General features: G+C 40.7%; 1 protein-coding gene across 2 annotated transcripts; it reads right to left on the minus strand.

Annotated features, from left to right (window-relative positions):
* Positions 1-70: 70 nt before the first annotated feature.
* ldhb (lactate dehydrogenase B) lies at positions 71-12,672 on the minus strand. 2 transcript variants are annotated; one of them, XM_012958740.3, is made up of 8 exons: positions 12,596-12,672; positions 4,642-4,778; positions 3,367-3,484; positions 2,090-2,263; positions 1,474-1,647; positions 1,267-1,384; positions 482-605; positions 71-334 (listed from the first exon to the last, which is right to left on the minus strand). In XM_012958740.3, exons 2-8 carry the CDS (start codon positions 4,768-4,770, stop codon positions 167-169), a joined length of 1,005 nt encoding a protein of 334 aa, XP_012814194.1. In that variant the 5' UTR covers positions 4,771-4,778; positions 12,596-12,672; the 3' UTR covers positions 71-166. The 2 variants fall into 2 exon arrangements, with proteins under 2 accessions (XP_012814194.1, NP_988882.1); NM_203551.1 differs by lacking the exon at positions 12,596-12,672 and adding an exon at positions 7,754-7,796.
* Positions 12,673-17,084: the final 4,412 nt, after the last annotated feature.

Genomic DNA, 17,084 nt, shown 5'->3' on the forward strand with positions numbered 1-17,084 from the left:
GAACCAAGAAATGCTTTATATATGCTGATGGTCAATGAATGGAAGCGCACAGAAACAGCATGGAACAGTATTCCATTGGTAAAGGATTTATTTAGACAACTATCACTCTAGAAACTAGTATACAATACAGAACTACAGAATCATATTGCCAAGCCATGGAAGCAGATTATAGGTCTTTCAGGTCTTTCTGGATGCCCCATAAGGTCTCTGCGCTCTTCTGCAGCTGACCAACCTCTTCATCCTTCAGCTTCTGGTTGATGACACTGGTCAATCCATTTCCATTTAGGACACATGGGAGGCTCAGGAACACTTCATTCTCAATGCCATACATGCCCTAAACAAGAACAAAAACAATTGTTTGCCATGTAGCAACACATTACTGCCCCCATACATGTGAGACTAGATAGTCTTGTGTGCTGTTGGCTTGCAATCCTAGGGATTCTAAGACACTTGTAACCTTCTTGAGACATTCAAAGCTTACCTTTACCATTGTTGAAACTGGATGGACTCGGCTCATGTTTTTAGTAATGGACTCTATTATGTCAGCCACACTGAAGCCAATGGCCCAGTTGGTGTAGCCTTTAAGCTTGATCACTTCATAGGCACTATGTGGGAGAAACAAGAATCATCTTACACAGGGAAACTTGTATAAAGACCTGGCCCAAAAAAGTCCTATATAAAATCCACATGCAACCAACACTTATGCCTTATCTTGTAGTTTATCTGGCACAGCTCCCAGATACGAGTTTAAAAGGAATAGAAGCCATCATTGCTAGACCAGTGCTAGGCTGATGTCCCTCAGGTAACACCGGCTGGTAGAAAGACTTTTATCACTTCGATAATCTGAAGTTCTACCCTTGTGAGTCTGTATTCTTGATAAATTTATGCTGAATAAGACTTTGTGCATATTTGCCACATCAGTGGGAAAATGGCCACCAGGTGAAAGTTGCAGTTTTAGGAAAAGGTGATGGTGCTTGAGGGCATATATGCAGTGCCAATGATGTAATTTGGGTGGGGCAAGATGTATCTAACATATACTTATAGGAATATATAGGCTTTACATGTCCTTTAACGGCATGCAAGTCTTGCAAGGTTGGTGGATATTGGCTACATGTGCCTGCACCCAGGCGGATTTAATGCTTCTGGGTGCGGGCACAAGTATTCTTAAGTGTAGGGGCACGTTGTCAGTTTGTTCTTAACCATAGGTTGACAATCCGCCTTGTGTTAGGGGTTAGTTACCCCCAGTGTCAAGTGCAGTTACATTACCTGTCAACTACTTGCTTGTGAACCTCTTTCCATTTGCTGGAGTCTTGGTCACTGCCGACTTCAGGATTAAGGGACTGGAGACCAACTCCAGCGACATTAACACCACTCCAGACAGCCACTGGAAATATAGAATGTTAGACAAGAGGGTTAACAGTCTGGGAGCAGTTAAGCTTTAAGGGTATTTTTTTTGGAATGGTCAGTTCTTACCACTGGAATCTCCATGTTCTCCTAGAATGAAGCCATGACAACTGGATGGATGAATCCCAAGCCTCTCACCGATCAGATAGCGAAACCGTGCAGAATCCAGATTGGTTCCACTGCCAATGATACGGTGCTTGGGCAGGCCACTCAGTTTCCAGGTGACATAGGTCAAGATGTCCACTAATTGGTGGGGGGAGAATGCAGATTTTATTATCTTGAATGTACTTTGTGTACATGTATTAAAATGAGAAACTTCTAAATGCAAGAGAAGTTCTAAAGTCCATCCACAAGCAGTGCATTCCCCTAATGTCCTAGAACACATTAGAGAATGCAAGATGGGTAAAATAGCAATGGTCTAAGCCTGAAATGATGTTTCCACTACAGTCTGATGTACTGCAGATGCAAATGCAAGGCAGGGGCACCATAATAAGTGGTGAGCCAGAATTACTACACTCTGTATTGTCTGATGGCGGAGTGGTTACTGGAAACTTCAGTTCAAAAAGGACCACCGGTTGCATGTACCAGGGTGGCTGCCCAGATCCCACCACCAGCAGTCTGAGCCACTGAATGCTTTTACTATCAGGTGCAGAAGTACAAGACATCACTAAAATAGACTGCGTACCTGGATTGGAGACCACAATGATGATGCAGTCAGGGCTGTATTTGACAACCTGAGGGATAATGAACTTAAAGACATTGACGTTCCTCTGGACCAAGTTGAGACGACTCTCTCCTTCCTGCTGGCGGACTCCACCGGTTACCACAACAATTCTAGAGTTAGCAGTTACGGAATAGTCTGCAAGTAAATAAGACCTTTATGAAGCTTAGTAATGCCCACCGTCCTTAAAAGGAGACATATTGGATAAATGGGAAAAACACTAATTTTGTAGGCAATTATGAATAATATTCAGTGCTGGTTTCCCTTTGGGCTTAAAATTAATCCTCTCTGTAAAAATGGCCCCTTTATTGGAGCTCCCTATAGATCCTATCCCTTCTCTGAGTTTGAAATAGAGAATGGGCATGTCCTAACGGTCCCTGCCAGAAGCACAGTAAAAGGGGGAGAGCCAATCACAGCTCTGCACTCACAAGCAAAGACAGGCTTCAGTTCCCTATCAGGTCAGCCTAGCTGCTGACTGGTTCCTATCCTACAGTGCAGTGAACTGAGTGCCGCCGGCTCCCCAGCTCATCCAGAGAATTCAGCCAGCAGAAGTGGCACAGATGGCGGGGCTAGTGGAGTTTTGGTGGAATTTCTCAATAAATCAGTCTGAAATACAACTTTTAGCACATTCCTTCTATATCTAGGAGTATAATTCTCTGATACATTCTTAATTTTTATAGGATATGTCTCCTTTAAGAGTGTAGTAAAGAAACAGATTGCAGGCTTTTCATCTTCCAGAATGTACTACATGCCAGAACCCATGCCAACATTTTCATGCTAGATTAAGAGTCTGAGGAACAGATTGGTCTGGCAGAAAGAACCAATATTGCATTATACCACCATCTAACTTACCTGCTGTGCCTTGGAGGCAAGCTCTAATCACCAGGAGAAATGACCACTAGCCTTCATAGAACTGGCTGTGTACTCCAATAATCTTTATACAATGTTTGGTGCAGCAAACCTAACAAACTAGATTTGTAAATTCATTTAACTGGGGTGGCCTTGTTTTATTGCCAAACAAGAGATCCATATACGGCTAAAGTACAGGATTTTATGTAAAGAGACACCATTGCCTCACTGCCTTTAGCACAAGAGCTAAAGCCTCAGTGGAGGGACAGTTCAACTACAGAAGGAATAGAGGATTACCCCTGTTTTACACTATTCTCTCCATTCTCCCCCAGTGCTGAAGCTGTGGCTAGGAGGGTTGTACAGCAAATCTTTAGAATGGAAGATAGGCCTACCTTTGTCAGCCACAATGACAGAAGTCTTGAGGAACAGGGAACCGTGTTGCAGATCCATCATCTCACCCTTTAGTTTGTCTTCCAAGATATCAACTAGAGCAAGCTCATCACACAAATCCTGTATTGAAACAGACCAACCACCATTGAGAACTCATTTATGTTTCTGACTGAAGGAGCTACACTAACTGCCCCAATGTGTAGCTTGGTCAGTGTTCCTTTGCAGTGCTGTTTTTCACCAAAAGATGGGATTGGCACATTATCTAATGATGGTTACTTTGGGACTATACTTTAGCTAAGTGAAAATTCAAGATCTCCCTTGAAGGCCCAACTGTTGGTTGTGACCTTGGCTCATAAGATATGCATACAGATAAAGATCAGTTATAAGAATATCTAGGACAGCAATCACCCAAAACCTCACCCTAATTGATATTTTACTAGTCTTTCAAGGGGAAAACCAATAATCATTCCCACAGTTCTTAATCTAATTGGCCTTTAGGCTGAGCCTCCTCCTCCCCCAGCCAAAAGGGTCTAGGGTCTTCTAGTTAAGAAGCACTGCTTTAGACACTCAACATCGGTCTACAGCTTTACAATAGTGGGCAGTTATCCTGGGCACAGATCCAGTGCCTACTATTCCAGGAAAAGCATAAAAGGATTAGAAGCCTAGTTTAAAGCTACCCTTTGGGTCACAGGTTGTTTTTCTTAAATTAAGCCTCTATTATGTTTTCTCTAGGTAGGAGTGTTGCAAAACCAGCTTTGGTGATTGGTGCCCCAAGGTGGTGGCCAGTCAACATTTAGGCTAATCAGGTTAAAAACTGGTCATATATGGTTATTTGCTTTTGGACAGCCACAGTTATAACCTCATGAACAGAGCTGATCAGGGTAGTGGAAAGCCTCTTTATCACATGGGAAAATGCACATGGAACAGTGGCAATACTGCCCCTCCCACACTCCCAGCAGGATTACCGTCAGAAACAGCTCCTTGCCACCTTTTCCCCCTAAATTAAGAATTCACACTCAGCTAATTTTAAATAGCCCAGTCCATGCAGTTGCATTATAATGCATTTTTCAAAATGAAACACTTTCTATTACTCAACTGCTTTCCTTTTAAGCCGTGTATGAAAGGCTGAGACTACAGTGTGGCTCTTTGGGAGTTCCTGCAGTGTTAGACAAAAGACACTGCTTCAAGGGCATAGCACCCCAGGGAAGGACAGGAAAATAACCACGTCACATGCTCTGGGTTCGCTGCCAAGTAGGAAGTTATCTGGGACAAGTTACCTTCTGGAGGACACTGACAGCGCAGGCCATGCCAACTTGTCCGACCCCAACAACGGTTATTTTGTTCTTGGGTTTAGCAGCCTTATCCTGGCACACAGGAGTGATCAGTTTCTCTTGAACAGAAGCCATGGTGTTCTCTACATGAGGGGGGAACCAAAACACAAAAATACAGCTTTTATTAATACTGTGTATGTGGAACATCTGCAGGTTAAAAGCCACCCACTAATTATATATGCACTGTTCTAATTCAAGGATAATGAGACTTCTATACAAGCAGTTGTAAGGGGTTATAAATCCCTTCATATTACTTTAGCAGCCAATCAGCAGGTAGCATATACTGGTCACCTGCAAACATCCAAGTGGTTGCTGTGGGTTATTAGACCCGATGCAAACTTTGCATCTCTTGCTGCATTAAGGTGGCCACACATGTGGCGATTTCGTACAATCGGCCACTAACCGTTCAGGGCTGAAATGGCAGATAAGGAGGTAGAAACAATAGGATTTCTACCTCCTTCTGCCGATTCAGCCCTGAAGGCAGATTTTGATCAGGCGCCTTCTATGGTGCCCAATCAAAATCTTTTAACCTAGCCGATCGACTTGCCATACACACACCGAATATCATACGAAACGGGGGTTTTGTACGATATCGGTGCGTGTATGGCCAGCTTTACTCTAGTATTTTAAAAATGAAATAATGTTCAGCAATTTACAACCACAGGACTGAATTTTTTTTTTCTTCTTCTAAACACCATAAAACGTAAATTGCTACACTAGCAAAAAATTTAAGCATCTCTACAATGGTTTTGGTCACTCCTCAGCCAGGTGTATAAATAGATTGCCAATAGAGGCCCTTACGACCAAAACCCACATTAGGACGGCAGATTACTCAGATTCAGACTCTACTAATCAGTTTCTGGTTCAGAAAAAAAAAAAAAAAAAAAAATCTCTTGTTGCTAGGATCAGCGCAACTCTACAGCCAGGTAACCATTTACTTTTTATTCCAATTTTGACATGTGGGTAAAGTTCCTTAATCCATTTTATGTTGTTTTAAGGCAGGGGTCCCCAACCTTTCTTGTGAGCCACAGTCAAATGTAAAAAGACTTGGGGAGCAACACAAGCATCATAAAAGTTCATGGAGGTGCCAAATAAGGGCTAAGATTGGCTATTAGGTAGCCTCTAGATACACTATCAGCTTACAGGAGGCTTTATTTGGTAATAAATATTGTTTTTATTTAACCAAAACTTCCTAAAAAATCAGAAATTCAAAAATAACTACCTAGTTTGGGAGCACTGAGAGCAACATCCAAGGGGTTGGTGAGCAACATGTTGCTCACGAGCCACTGGTTGGAGATCACTGTCTTAAGGAGTAATTAGATGCTCATGGCATCTACAGCATCCCACCATCGTAAGAACAGATTTTAGGAGTTGAGTGTTTTAGCTCAGCCCCTGCCAGAGAGCTGCAAGTTGGACAGTGCTACATAGGCCTTTACTGTGTGCGACAAACACGAGCCATACATATATCTGAATTAAAACTCAAGTGCCCAAACAGCCCAACAGGAGGCACCGGTCTGTGCCAGCTTACAGCAGCCTTCCTGGCAGAATAACCAGATTGCCTGGCCCTGTACTGAAAACATTGAGGGGGCCCCTGTTAACCAAGATTTCCAAATTGTTTTATATTTGTATGTTCCACTGCCAGGGCCACTGTAGAGATTTACTCAGTGAAGGTCCATATTGAAAGCAGTATGGCAGCTGGCATTGAACTGAAAGGGAATGTTTCATGTAACTTTCAATATGATAAACACCGATTCTCATACAGTTTCAAAGTGGTATGTTTTAGGGACTTTTTTTTTTTTTAAATTGGCCGGCTACATTTCTATATATGTAATAACTGGTAAAAAAAAAAAAAAAAAAACCACACACTAGAGGTTATCAATAAATGTCATGCAAGTGCCCAAACTCACATGCTTCTTGCTAATGGACAGCAAGTTGTGACCTTAGACATTTTAGAACAAAAAATAAAAAGGGAATACACACAACATTCAGAGAAAGCAGGATAAGTAGAGGACCCCGTGTGTGTTTTTATGAAGCGACTAGTTTTGCTGTCCCCAAAGTCAAGCATCAGTAAGCACAGGATTAAATGCTAGGAAGGAATTTGACATTGAAGCTACAGTGCAACCTCTAACAGGGATCAGGTCTGACAGCAGAGTCATCGCCTCCACAGAGTCTGCCCTTAATTTTGGCACTGTATAAACCCCACCCATCACACGTAGTACCATTGTTTTTTCGCCCCCCCCAAGCTTTAACCCCATTTCAGTTGCTCATCCATCAAGAAACAAAAAAGTGCGGGGGGGAGGATTCTGAATAGTGCCCATTTAACTGCTGCGCAGAACCATGGCATCTCAGGGAAAAATTTTATTCATGATCAAGTCACTTCCTGTGAGGGAGGGTCGCTTTCATTAGTAACCACGTTACAAGAAGCATCAGACACTTCCCTGTTAGCAGAAGCCACACACCCACATAAAACAACTGCAATGAGGGAAGCCATTACAGGACAGGAGAGAGTCACATACAGAGGAAATGAATCAGGCACCGATACATGTGCTAATAATGTGCTTATAGGCATACATGAGGGAATGCACAAGCAACCTGGCACTTATCCAGATTATGCGGAGATGGAATGGAGCAGATTGCCTGGCATTTGTGGCATCATGGAAACAACATGCCATTAAATAGTGTCACGTTACAGTCCTCCACAGAACTACTACTTTACATGCATGAATGCTCCATTTTCAGGTCCACTCTAGCTCCTGTGCGCTCACAAGTCCCCCCCCTTTATCTATTGCATTTAGTCATACATCTATTAAATCCACATGGGAATGTTGCCATACTCCCTTAGCCTAGAGATGTAGGACAGGGTAGGTCATAGCTCCGGTCCCTCACTCTCTCCTCTAGGAAACAGCAGGTCAGGTGACCACTTGTTCTAATGACACAAGTGAATTAACACTAGTGCAAGCAAAAGAAAGCACACATGGGGTTAAGCGATGCAGTGCAGCAGAGCCCACAATTAACCCATTCAGTACACACAGCAAAGGAGGTTTTAGGAGTCACATACATTACTCTGCAGGCTGTTAGGGATCCCTCTATCTTGCAGCTCGTCTGGGTTAGAATGAAGAAGAGGAGGGGCCAGATGCTTGCTATATAGCCTAAAGTGCTGGATTGGGACACACCCCATCACCACACTCCAGTCTCCTTCAAGGGTACACCAAGGCCTGCCCATATGCTCCCCGCCTCCCCCAAGCTCACAGGCTGTTGAAACAGTGTATTAAATACACGTTGAGAATTCATGCAGGCATTTCCCATTGTGTCAAAATAAGAGCCTCTAACTGTGCTGGAAAGTAGCCCAACAGTGTTAACATAAATGCCTGCACCATCAGTTCTCACTTGAGAGTTAATTGTTATCTGTAACGTGACAGTGCTGTAAATGAACTGTAATAACACTGCCCTGGATCCAGCATCTCTGCATTCTGTACATTGCCCATGAAAGCAGCAGGACTACACTGGCATAAGAGGTTCTGGGCCCCAAAGCAAGGTCAATTTAAGCCCCCCCCCGGAGAACACTAAAAGGTGGCCATACACAAAGGTCCGCTCGCCTGGCAAGGTCGCCAAGCGAGCTAATCTTCTACAGATATCCCCACCTATGGGTGGGCAATACCAGGGGAATTTAGGCTAATTCAGTTTTCGAATTATAACGACTGGAATAGGCACAGTCAGTTCGGTGACCGCATCAATTAGCCCATGCGGTCCCTGATCCATTAAATTTTTTTAACCTGCCCGATCGTTATCTGGCCGATTTCAGGCCGGGCAGGCCAGTCTTTTTTTTTCTCCTACACGGGCCACTAAGCTGCCGAATCAGTCCAAGGGACCGATATTGGCAGCTACAATCGGCCTGTGTATGGCCACCTGAACAGTCCCATGTGCGCCCCCCCCCATCCCCCTTAAAGTAGCTGGCTAAGAGGTTAGAGAGCTGAAAGCAGGAAGTGTGTTCTGGCTATTATGTTGGGACATCTGCTCACTCCAGCCTTATTAGATTACATTTTTGCCTTGCCTAACTATATTAGAAAAAAAGTATATTGCACATTTTTACACTGAACTGTTCCTTTTTATGGTGTACTTTTTTTTTTTTTTTTTTTTTTTAACTGTTTACATAGCAAATTTACTCTACTATCTAAACATTTTTATTGTTAAAACAACAAATGTATGGTTTTTAGTTGTAATATTGGTGTGTGGTAGCCAACGCAGTGCATTGTGAGCAGGTGTGACTAAAGTTTATTAGAGCACAAGTAGCATGACTGTGGCACCCTGGGAAGTGAGGAATATGGCTAGCCCCACACAAAGTTTAAAAAATAAATCGCTTCTCCAGCAGAATCATACATTGATGTTTTTTTTTAACTGATGCTTTTTGAAAAACAAACATGTTTTACCATGTATAATCACCTTAAGACATTCTTCATTAACATATTGAAAGTACTTCCTTTATAGTTACTCCTTTTCACAATTAGGTTGCAAAAAGGGATAATGAGAGGTAATGAATTGGTGAATTAAGTTATAGAATGGCCAGTTTCTTAGAAAATTGTCAGTCAAGTCATCATTTTATAGTTAAAGATATAGCTTCTCTTTGCCACTTTCCAGCCTCCAAATGGGGAGCCCAGCATCCAGAGAACTATTGCTCAGAGGCTACAGTTTTATTGTTACATTTCTTACTAATATTTCTTTTTCAGACCCACTTCCTTTCATTTTCTGTCTCCCATTTAATCCACTACCTGGTTGCTAGGGTAAACTGTACTGTAGCAACCAGATAGTTGCTAAAATTCCAAACTAAGAGCTGCTGAACAAAATACACACAATAGGCCAATTGCAAGTTGCCTCAGAATATCACTGCATTAAAGATCAACTACCCCTTTAAGAAGGTCACCAGGTTTATCCATTTTAAAAGCAAACATTTAAGGTTGCCTGCTACCTCACCCATAACAGACAGCCGTATGGCTCATTAGCAAGGTATATAGGTGCATATCACATGCTGCAGTGCATATAGGTGCTGATCAGAGATCAGTCTGCAGCATGAATCTAGATTGTTTGCTCAGTAACAAAGCAAGATGTGGACATAGATATATTATATATACACACATATACATTATAATACACATTTATACACGCATATTTTGCAGTGAGCCGGCAAGTTTATGGTTTTACAGTTTAGAAGTCTTGGCACATAAAAGGGTGATTATGCTGCTGTGTTTACACAAGCCTGCACTGCAGTCTGAGCCAGGAATATGCTGGGATCTGTGAAATATTCTCTTAATATCTCCATATAAAATCACTGCCCCAGGGGTGAGAGAGACAGGGAGGAAGGGTATAAAAATTGAATAGGTCTAAAACAGGAATATGCAAATTTGTAGGATTCTAGGGGGAAAAAAAAAAAAAAGTGGTTAGCTTTCATTTTATAGTGTGATGGTCAGACACAAGTGTTCTGTTTGGTTTTTCTGAACTAGAACTCTGCAAGGTTTATGCAAACTCACTGCATACTTTATTAATTTATTACCTTGCCAGTAAATTTCAGTATGTTGTAGAATGTGCCAGAACAGCTTTTCATTTTTTTTTTTTTTTTCCTTCTTTAAAATAGTTTTTTGAATTGCCGAATTCTAGCTTTCACTAGAATCGGGGGTGGGAAGGCTCATTGACATTGGCAAACAATTGGCACTACTATTTACGCCTTGTCTTTTGACCCCCATATTTATATTCCAATCTCTCATACAAACCACTGCCCAGTTCCTAGGGTAAATTGAGCCCTAGCAACCAATACCAGTCTGGAAAACTGCTAACTAAAAATCTAACTAACATTAGACCAATTGCAAATATTCCTAGAATAATCAGTGTGCATCATGCTAACAGTTAAGTAAAATTAACCTGTTTTAAGCAGCTTTAAATGGTCTTTGTTGGTTCTTTATGTATGCTTCAGCATTTGTTCTACCCATTTCCTATTTTCAGGTGCCCTGGCAACTAAAAAAAAAAAACATGTTAGGTTTAGATTTTTTTGCATCTCTTTTAGATGCCCCACGAGTAAATTCTGGCTTACAAAGAGCTACCTGGTTACTGGGGTAAATACACCCTAGCAACCTGCTGAAATTTTAAGCCCAAGACTCACAATATTTCATAAGCCACAATAAAAATGAGCAGTGGCAAGTGGTCTTACAATAATGTTGACTACTACTATAAAAGGACATGTCAATGTTAAGATAAACTGCTTAAAAAAAAACCTGTAAGGATTAGTAGTTAAAGTTCAATTACGGTTAAAAAAAAAAAAAAAAAAAAAGTAGACGTACCAGTGAATCAAGCCCAACCACCTCTCACCCCTTTTGAAACCAGACATTAAGAGGTATTTTTAGTGTATTTATAAAATGGTGAACTCTTAACATTCACCCATTGATAAATATGCTTCTAAAATCCCATAGTAATGAATAAAAAGTGGGCAAATGTTTCTGCGTTAACCTCTAATCCCACATAATAAAGTGCCCCTAACACAGCATTATGCCAGAATCGCATCCTAACAAAACAGATTAAAAAAAAAAATATATAAAAAAAAAAGTTTAACCTATGCATGTTAAAGAGATTTGGAGACAGTGGTGAAATATCCCAAACTACCCATGCTGCGGTTTTAAAATAAAGCCCTCAGAAACTGCTGTGTAATGGTGACGCATGGTTTTCATTAAAGGCCATAGAAGGCAACACAAACTGTGGTCATTATTTGCCTGCCATTAGTTTAAAGGAAAACTGAAAGCATACCAAAGCAGTGTAGATATGCTGCACATTATGGTTTGGTGTTGTGTACCAGCCCAAGGCCCCCACAGCCCTTTAGCAGGGGGAAAATCTGCGTCTAAAGATGCCCCCAGTAGCTCCCCATCTACTTTTCTGCCCATTCCTAGCCCATGCGCTGTGCCAATCAGTTCCCTCATCTTAGGAAACTACTCACAAAATATATATTATATTATATTAGTACATAATAGTCTTTATACAAAGCTGGTTAACAGATTTTGATTCAAATGACACAGCATCTAGAAAGCAATGCAATTTTGATCAGAGTTTAATAGTTATCCCTGTAGCATCAGTTTCAAGGACAGACTAACCTCATTTTTCACTTGATGATTTCTGACGAACCCTAAGCTTAGCCTCTTAGCAGCCCCAAGCACAATGGGCATGAGCAGTGCCACTGACACACAAAAGCTGGCCTAACAAGATCGGAGATGGGGAGCTGTTGGGCACAAGAGTTGAAGGCCAGGATCATTAGACTGGTACAGTAATTTCAGCATATAAAATACAGCATTTCCAGCCATATTCCTATTTATTTTACATTTAAAGACACCTCAATAGACTTTACCCATTATAACAACGGGCCACAAAATATCCAGTATTTATAAAGTCACATGAAATCAGAACACACAACACTAGCCACCATTAAATGATGCTGTTAAGAAATGGGCCCTAAAGGCATTACAGTGAGTGTTCCATCCATGTGGGTTTTGTATAAAACCCAAAAAGCAAAATGGAGCTGTGGTTAACATACCAGCCAACCCATGTAGTCATATAAACACCACTGTTTTATTAATCTGCTGTTAAACATTTAATACCAGTGATATAACAAGATATTACTGGGCCCAAGAACAAAATCTTTGTTCCTACTTATCAAGGCCTTTGGGAACATTTCTGGTTTTATAAACATTTCTGGTTTTATAAACATGCTTGAACATTATACCCCCCACCCTACATCAACACTGTCAGGTATAAGTCTTCTTTCAAATTTATTTTTCTTTCAAACTATCCTTGCAACAGACAAGCCCCTCTTCTTAATTCTATCCCCCAGTACCCAGAATTTCCAAAACCACCACCAATTCCCACTCACCCAACTGATGTCAAACTTCTGCACAGAGCAAGCACAGGCAGATACTGCCATCACATGTATTTATCTAGCAAGATACCTCATTATCATCCAATTAAACCCAATTTATCAATTATATACAGCATATCCCTGTTTTTGTTTTTTAACTCAGCACAGCCATTCTCTGATGTCTGTTTTTCTGCTTAAAATGTTTTTGGAGTCTATGGATAAGTAGAACAAAGCGCAAAGGGTCAGTGTCTGCATTTGTGGGAGGGCAAGGTTACCGGCAGCCCCAGGTAATGAGATGTTTGGGAGCAATTAGCTGGCTCTGGGTCACCTTGGCCTGTGCAACAGGTTGGGTCTGACATTTCATTGGGAGTTATTGTAACTTTCCCTAGCACTGCATATACGTTCATTATACAGTTAGATTGAAAGGATCATGATTTCACCCAAGATGAACTGAAGTTCCCTTCAGTGCTGGCTGCTTATAAAATAGGCCAATGGCAGGTTCCAACGGGTTCCTTTGCTGAATGGCAGAATGATTTACTTAATAGCTTGCCAGAGTTAAGGGCAAGGTGTCATCATGTTAGCATAAAAACAAGAGTTAATTGCAGCCCCGAAGGTAAACTGTGCAGCCCATACCTTTAACCAAGGGCATTCTGGAAAAACACACTATACAGGAAATCACAGGTTAAACTTATAGTGGTTATGTGGTTACATGCTAGTAGCACAATGTAATGTATTTATCTGTTAATATTAATATTATATGTCCTTTTATTTATATAGCACAAACATATTCTGCAGTGTATTACAGGTATTATACATTTTTCCCTCTCCCAGTGGAGCTTACAATCTAAGGTCACATTCACATACATATTTTGTAGATTGTAAGCTCTTTTGGGCAGGGCCCTCTTCACCTCTTGTATCGGTTATTGATTGCTTTATATGTTAATCTGTATGTCCAATGTATGTAACCCACTTATTGTACAGCGCTGCGGAATATGTTGGCGCTTTATAAATAAATGTTAATGTAATGTAATGTAAATACTAGGGCCAATTTCATAAGAAGCCAGTTAACCTGCCTGTATATTTGTGTGGGAAACAGAGTACCTGGAGGAAACCCACTGGGAGAACATACATACTCCTTTGGCGGATTTTTTTGCAAAACGAATGAAAAAATTTGCCGCACATCCAAAAATTGTCGCCCACGCCAATTGTCGTGGCTAAAATTTTTTTTTTTGACACGCGTCATTTTCACCCTTTTGCAAATTTTTCACCGTTTCGCAAATCTTTTGAAAGATTTGCAAATTTTACAGTGAAGCAAAACAGGACAGATTCACTCATCACTACTAACCCATATTAATAATACAAGCATGCTAAACAAACATTGCAATAAATTACTATAAATATATACAATTACAATAGGCTAAGGGAAACAGGAGGAAAAAGGCCACTGCCGATTGAGCTTACAGTAGCAATGACAGTGATAGCAGTGTAAAATGTATTATTACAGGGCAAGATCATCTCTAAGTAAAAGTATGACCTTATTCTAAGCACTCTTTCAACTAGTCTTCATTTTTCATTGTTTATAAAGGATATAAGTGAAGTTCTCCTCTGACAAACTGTGGTGAAGATTCATAACATGCCCTGTTGCTGTCAAAATGATCACATTACATGGGTGCCCATTTATCAATGTACAATTGGTTACGAATAGAAAAAAATTAGTATTTTTTCTAACTTTTAGAACTGTGCGTATTTTCGGCAACTTTTTCGTAATTTGCGCACCAAAATCGTATTTGAGTACAAAAGTTTTGTAATTCATTCAAGCTTCGGTATCGTGACTTTCCTTTGGCCATTTTGGAACTGCAGAGTGCCATTGGGCCCTATGGGAGGCTTCCAAAATCATGCACTTAAGGTTCAAAGTCAGAAAGGTTTTCACGCCGCTTACGATCGTTCAGATACGGAAATTTCATAACTTTCCGATCATACCACGATATTTTCGTACAAGCACGACGCGACTTTTCGCAAAATTAACGCACATCAGAAATTTTCGTATTTAATGCAAATTGTCGCAAAGCGTACCCATAATTCAGACTTTAATGAATCGGCCCCATAAAGTGGATATGATACCTCTTTAAAGGGCAAGTAAAGCCTATTATAAATATTGTCATGAAGAGGACCTGGAAACTGAAGATGCTAAGAGCTCCTTACCATAAGTCAAGTCAGAGTATAGACTATAGTTGGGGGTCAAGGTGCCCGAAATGCCAAGAAAGGGGTGATATTTAGGTTAATTATGGGAGGTTCAAAGAGAAGTAAGCGAGCAGATGATTTGTTACACAGCCTAAGTAGGTGCACAAAGGTGCCAGTGAGCATGTGTATCAAGTATCCTAGAGTAACCATGAATCCTGGTTACTACTGTTAAGCATTAACTGGAGGACCAATATGTGGTAAAAAAAACATTAGTGCATAAATCTATTCTAAAACTGCTGATAGTGTAATGGAGAAAGTGTGCTTTTATAGAAGGCATTGGATCCACCTAGCTGAGTTGATGTCCTAACAGATGTCCTGAAGTAAAGCAGCTCTGGTATTGTAATTAAAGGACAACTTAAGCACCATGTAAATATTTATACCAAAAGAAGCATCTCCTGGAGTACTGTAGGCGAGCACTGTAATGTTGGTGACTGGATTGCTAGTGATTAGCACCTACGGACATTATGCTGGATATGTAATGAATGCCAACTATTATAGAGGCCTGTAGTGCCAATGTGCTTTGCTATTGGCCCAATCCTCTGCACCTCACACTTGTTTTACTTAAGAGGGTTAACAAGTCTAATTTAAAATTTTAATATTTCCTTTCTTTGAGATATCAGCAAAGTTTTCCATAAGGGAAAACTTTCCAATAAGTGACCCCTGTAGCCCTGTGGTAAGGGACATCTCATATACTCACTAAAGAATCCATACGAGGGCCATATACATCTATATGTCTGGGAATCATGAAAGGCACTAAACCCACAAAAACCCTGCACACCAGAAAAAACTTTCCCAGGGAGGTATTTATAATTTAAAAAAACATTTTATTCATTTAAACATGATACAGAAAAAAGAATCAAATTTCAAACATTGTATATCCATCAAAAAGCTCTCTTGACAAAGGCGTTTGAGCCGAAACGTTGGGGTATTCTCTCATCCAGAGTATCTGCCTTCATATCTTGTTCATATCTTAATCAGTTATTACACTGGGGGTATGTATTTTCTTGCTTTTTGATGGATATACAATGTTTGAAGTTTGATACTTTTTTCTGTATCATGTTTAAATGAATAAAATGTTTTTTTAAATTATAAATACCTCCCTGGGGAAGTTTTTTCTGGTGTGCAGGGTTTTTGTGGGGTATTGTGGATGTGTATAGTCCTCTTAGAATAGAATATATCTTTTAAGTAGAATAGAATATATCTTTATTGTCATTGTCACATAGTAAACAACGAGATTTAAAAGAAGCAAGCAACAACTCAAAGCAGTGGCATAGTAAAAGATAATATCAGTCTACTGTTACATATTTAAAGCCATAATTGCTCTTGGATAAAAGCTGTCTCTCAGACGATTAGTTCTGGCTTTAAATGCTCTATATCTCTTCCCTGATGGCAAGAGCTGGAAGAGACAGTGGCCAGGATGAGTTGGGTCGTGTGCAATGCCCAGAGCTTTTTTCCGGCAACGGGAGATGTAAATGTGTTCCAGGGTTGGGAGCGGACAATCAATTATCTTCTCTGCAGATCTAACAACCCTCTGAAGTGCCTTAACCTCTTTGGAGGTGCAGGCACCGAACCACACACATAGTCCATACGTAAGTATGCTCTCGATGGAACAGTGATAAAAGGCAAGAAGAAGATTTTTAGGTAGATGGTTTTTCCTCAGAACTCTCAGAAAGTACAGTCTTTGCTGCGCTTTCTTTAACAGCCCCTTAGTGTTTACACTCCATGTCAGATCATCCTCCAACTCCATTCCTAGGAATTTAAACACTGAAACCCTCTCCACCTGCATTTTATCAATGATGAGTGGTTCAACGTTGGTCTTTTTTTCCCTAAAATCAATGACCAGTTCCTTGGTTTTTTCAATGTTCAGGAGCAGGTTATTGTCTTTACACCACTCTGACAGCCGTTCCACTTCATCCCTGTAGTCCATCTCACTCTCTTTTCCAGAGATAAGTCCGATCACCGTAGTATCATCCGCAAACTTAATGATTTTATTTCCAGAGTGTGTAGGAACACAATCATATGTGTATAAGGTATATAATAGCGGACTTAATACACAACCCTGGGGTGAGCCGGTGCTTAAGCATAGAGCGTTTGAGATGTGTGAGCCCAGTCTAACCCTCTGAGAGCGACCGGACAAAAAGTCCAAGATCCAGCTACACGTAAGAGATGGAAGACCCAAAACTGCCAATTATGGGGGGATTATTAAAACCCTAGCACCTGGATATTTTATACTTTGTTTTTTTGTATATATAATTTTTTGGCA

Source organism: Xenopus tropicalis, chromosome 3 (assembly GCF_000004195.4).
Source record: "Xenopus tropicalis strain Nigerian chromosome 3, UCB_Xtro_10.0, whole genome shotgun sequence".
Taxonomy (NCBI): domain Eukaryota; kingdom Metazoa; phylum Chordata; class Amphibia; order Anura; family Pipidae; genus Xenopus; species Xenopus tropicalis.

Coding starts and splice junctions, on each gene's coding strand:
- ldhb (XM_012958740.3), bottom strand. CDS start 4,770: ATGGCTTCTGTTCAAGAGAAACTGATCACTCCTGTGTGCCAGGATAAG. Junction 1,648..2,089: donor CATTGTGGTCTCCAATCCAG/GTACGCAGTCTA, acceptor CCCACCAATTAG/TGGACATCTTGACCTATGTC. Junction 1,385..1,473: donor AGAACATGGAGATTCCAGTG/GTAAGAACTGAC, acceptor CTATATTTCCAG/TGGCTGTCTGGAGTGGTGTT.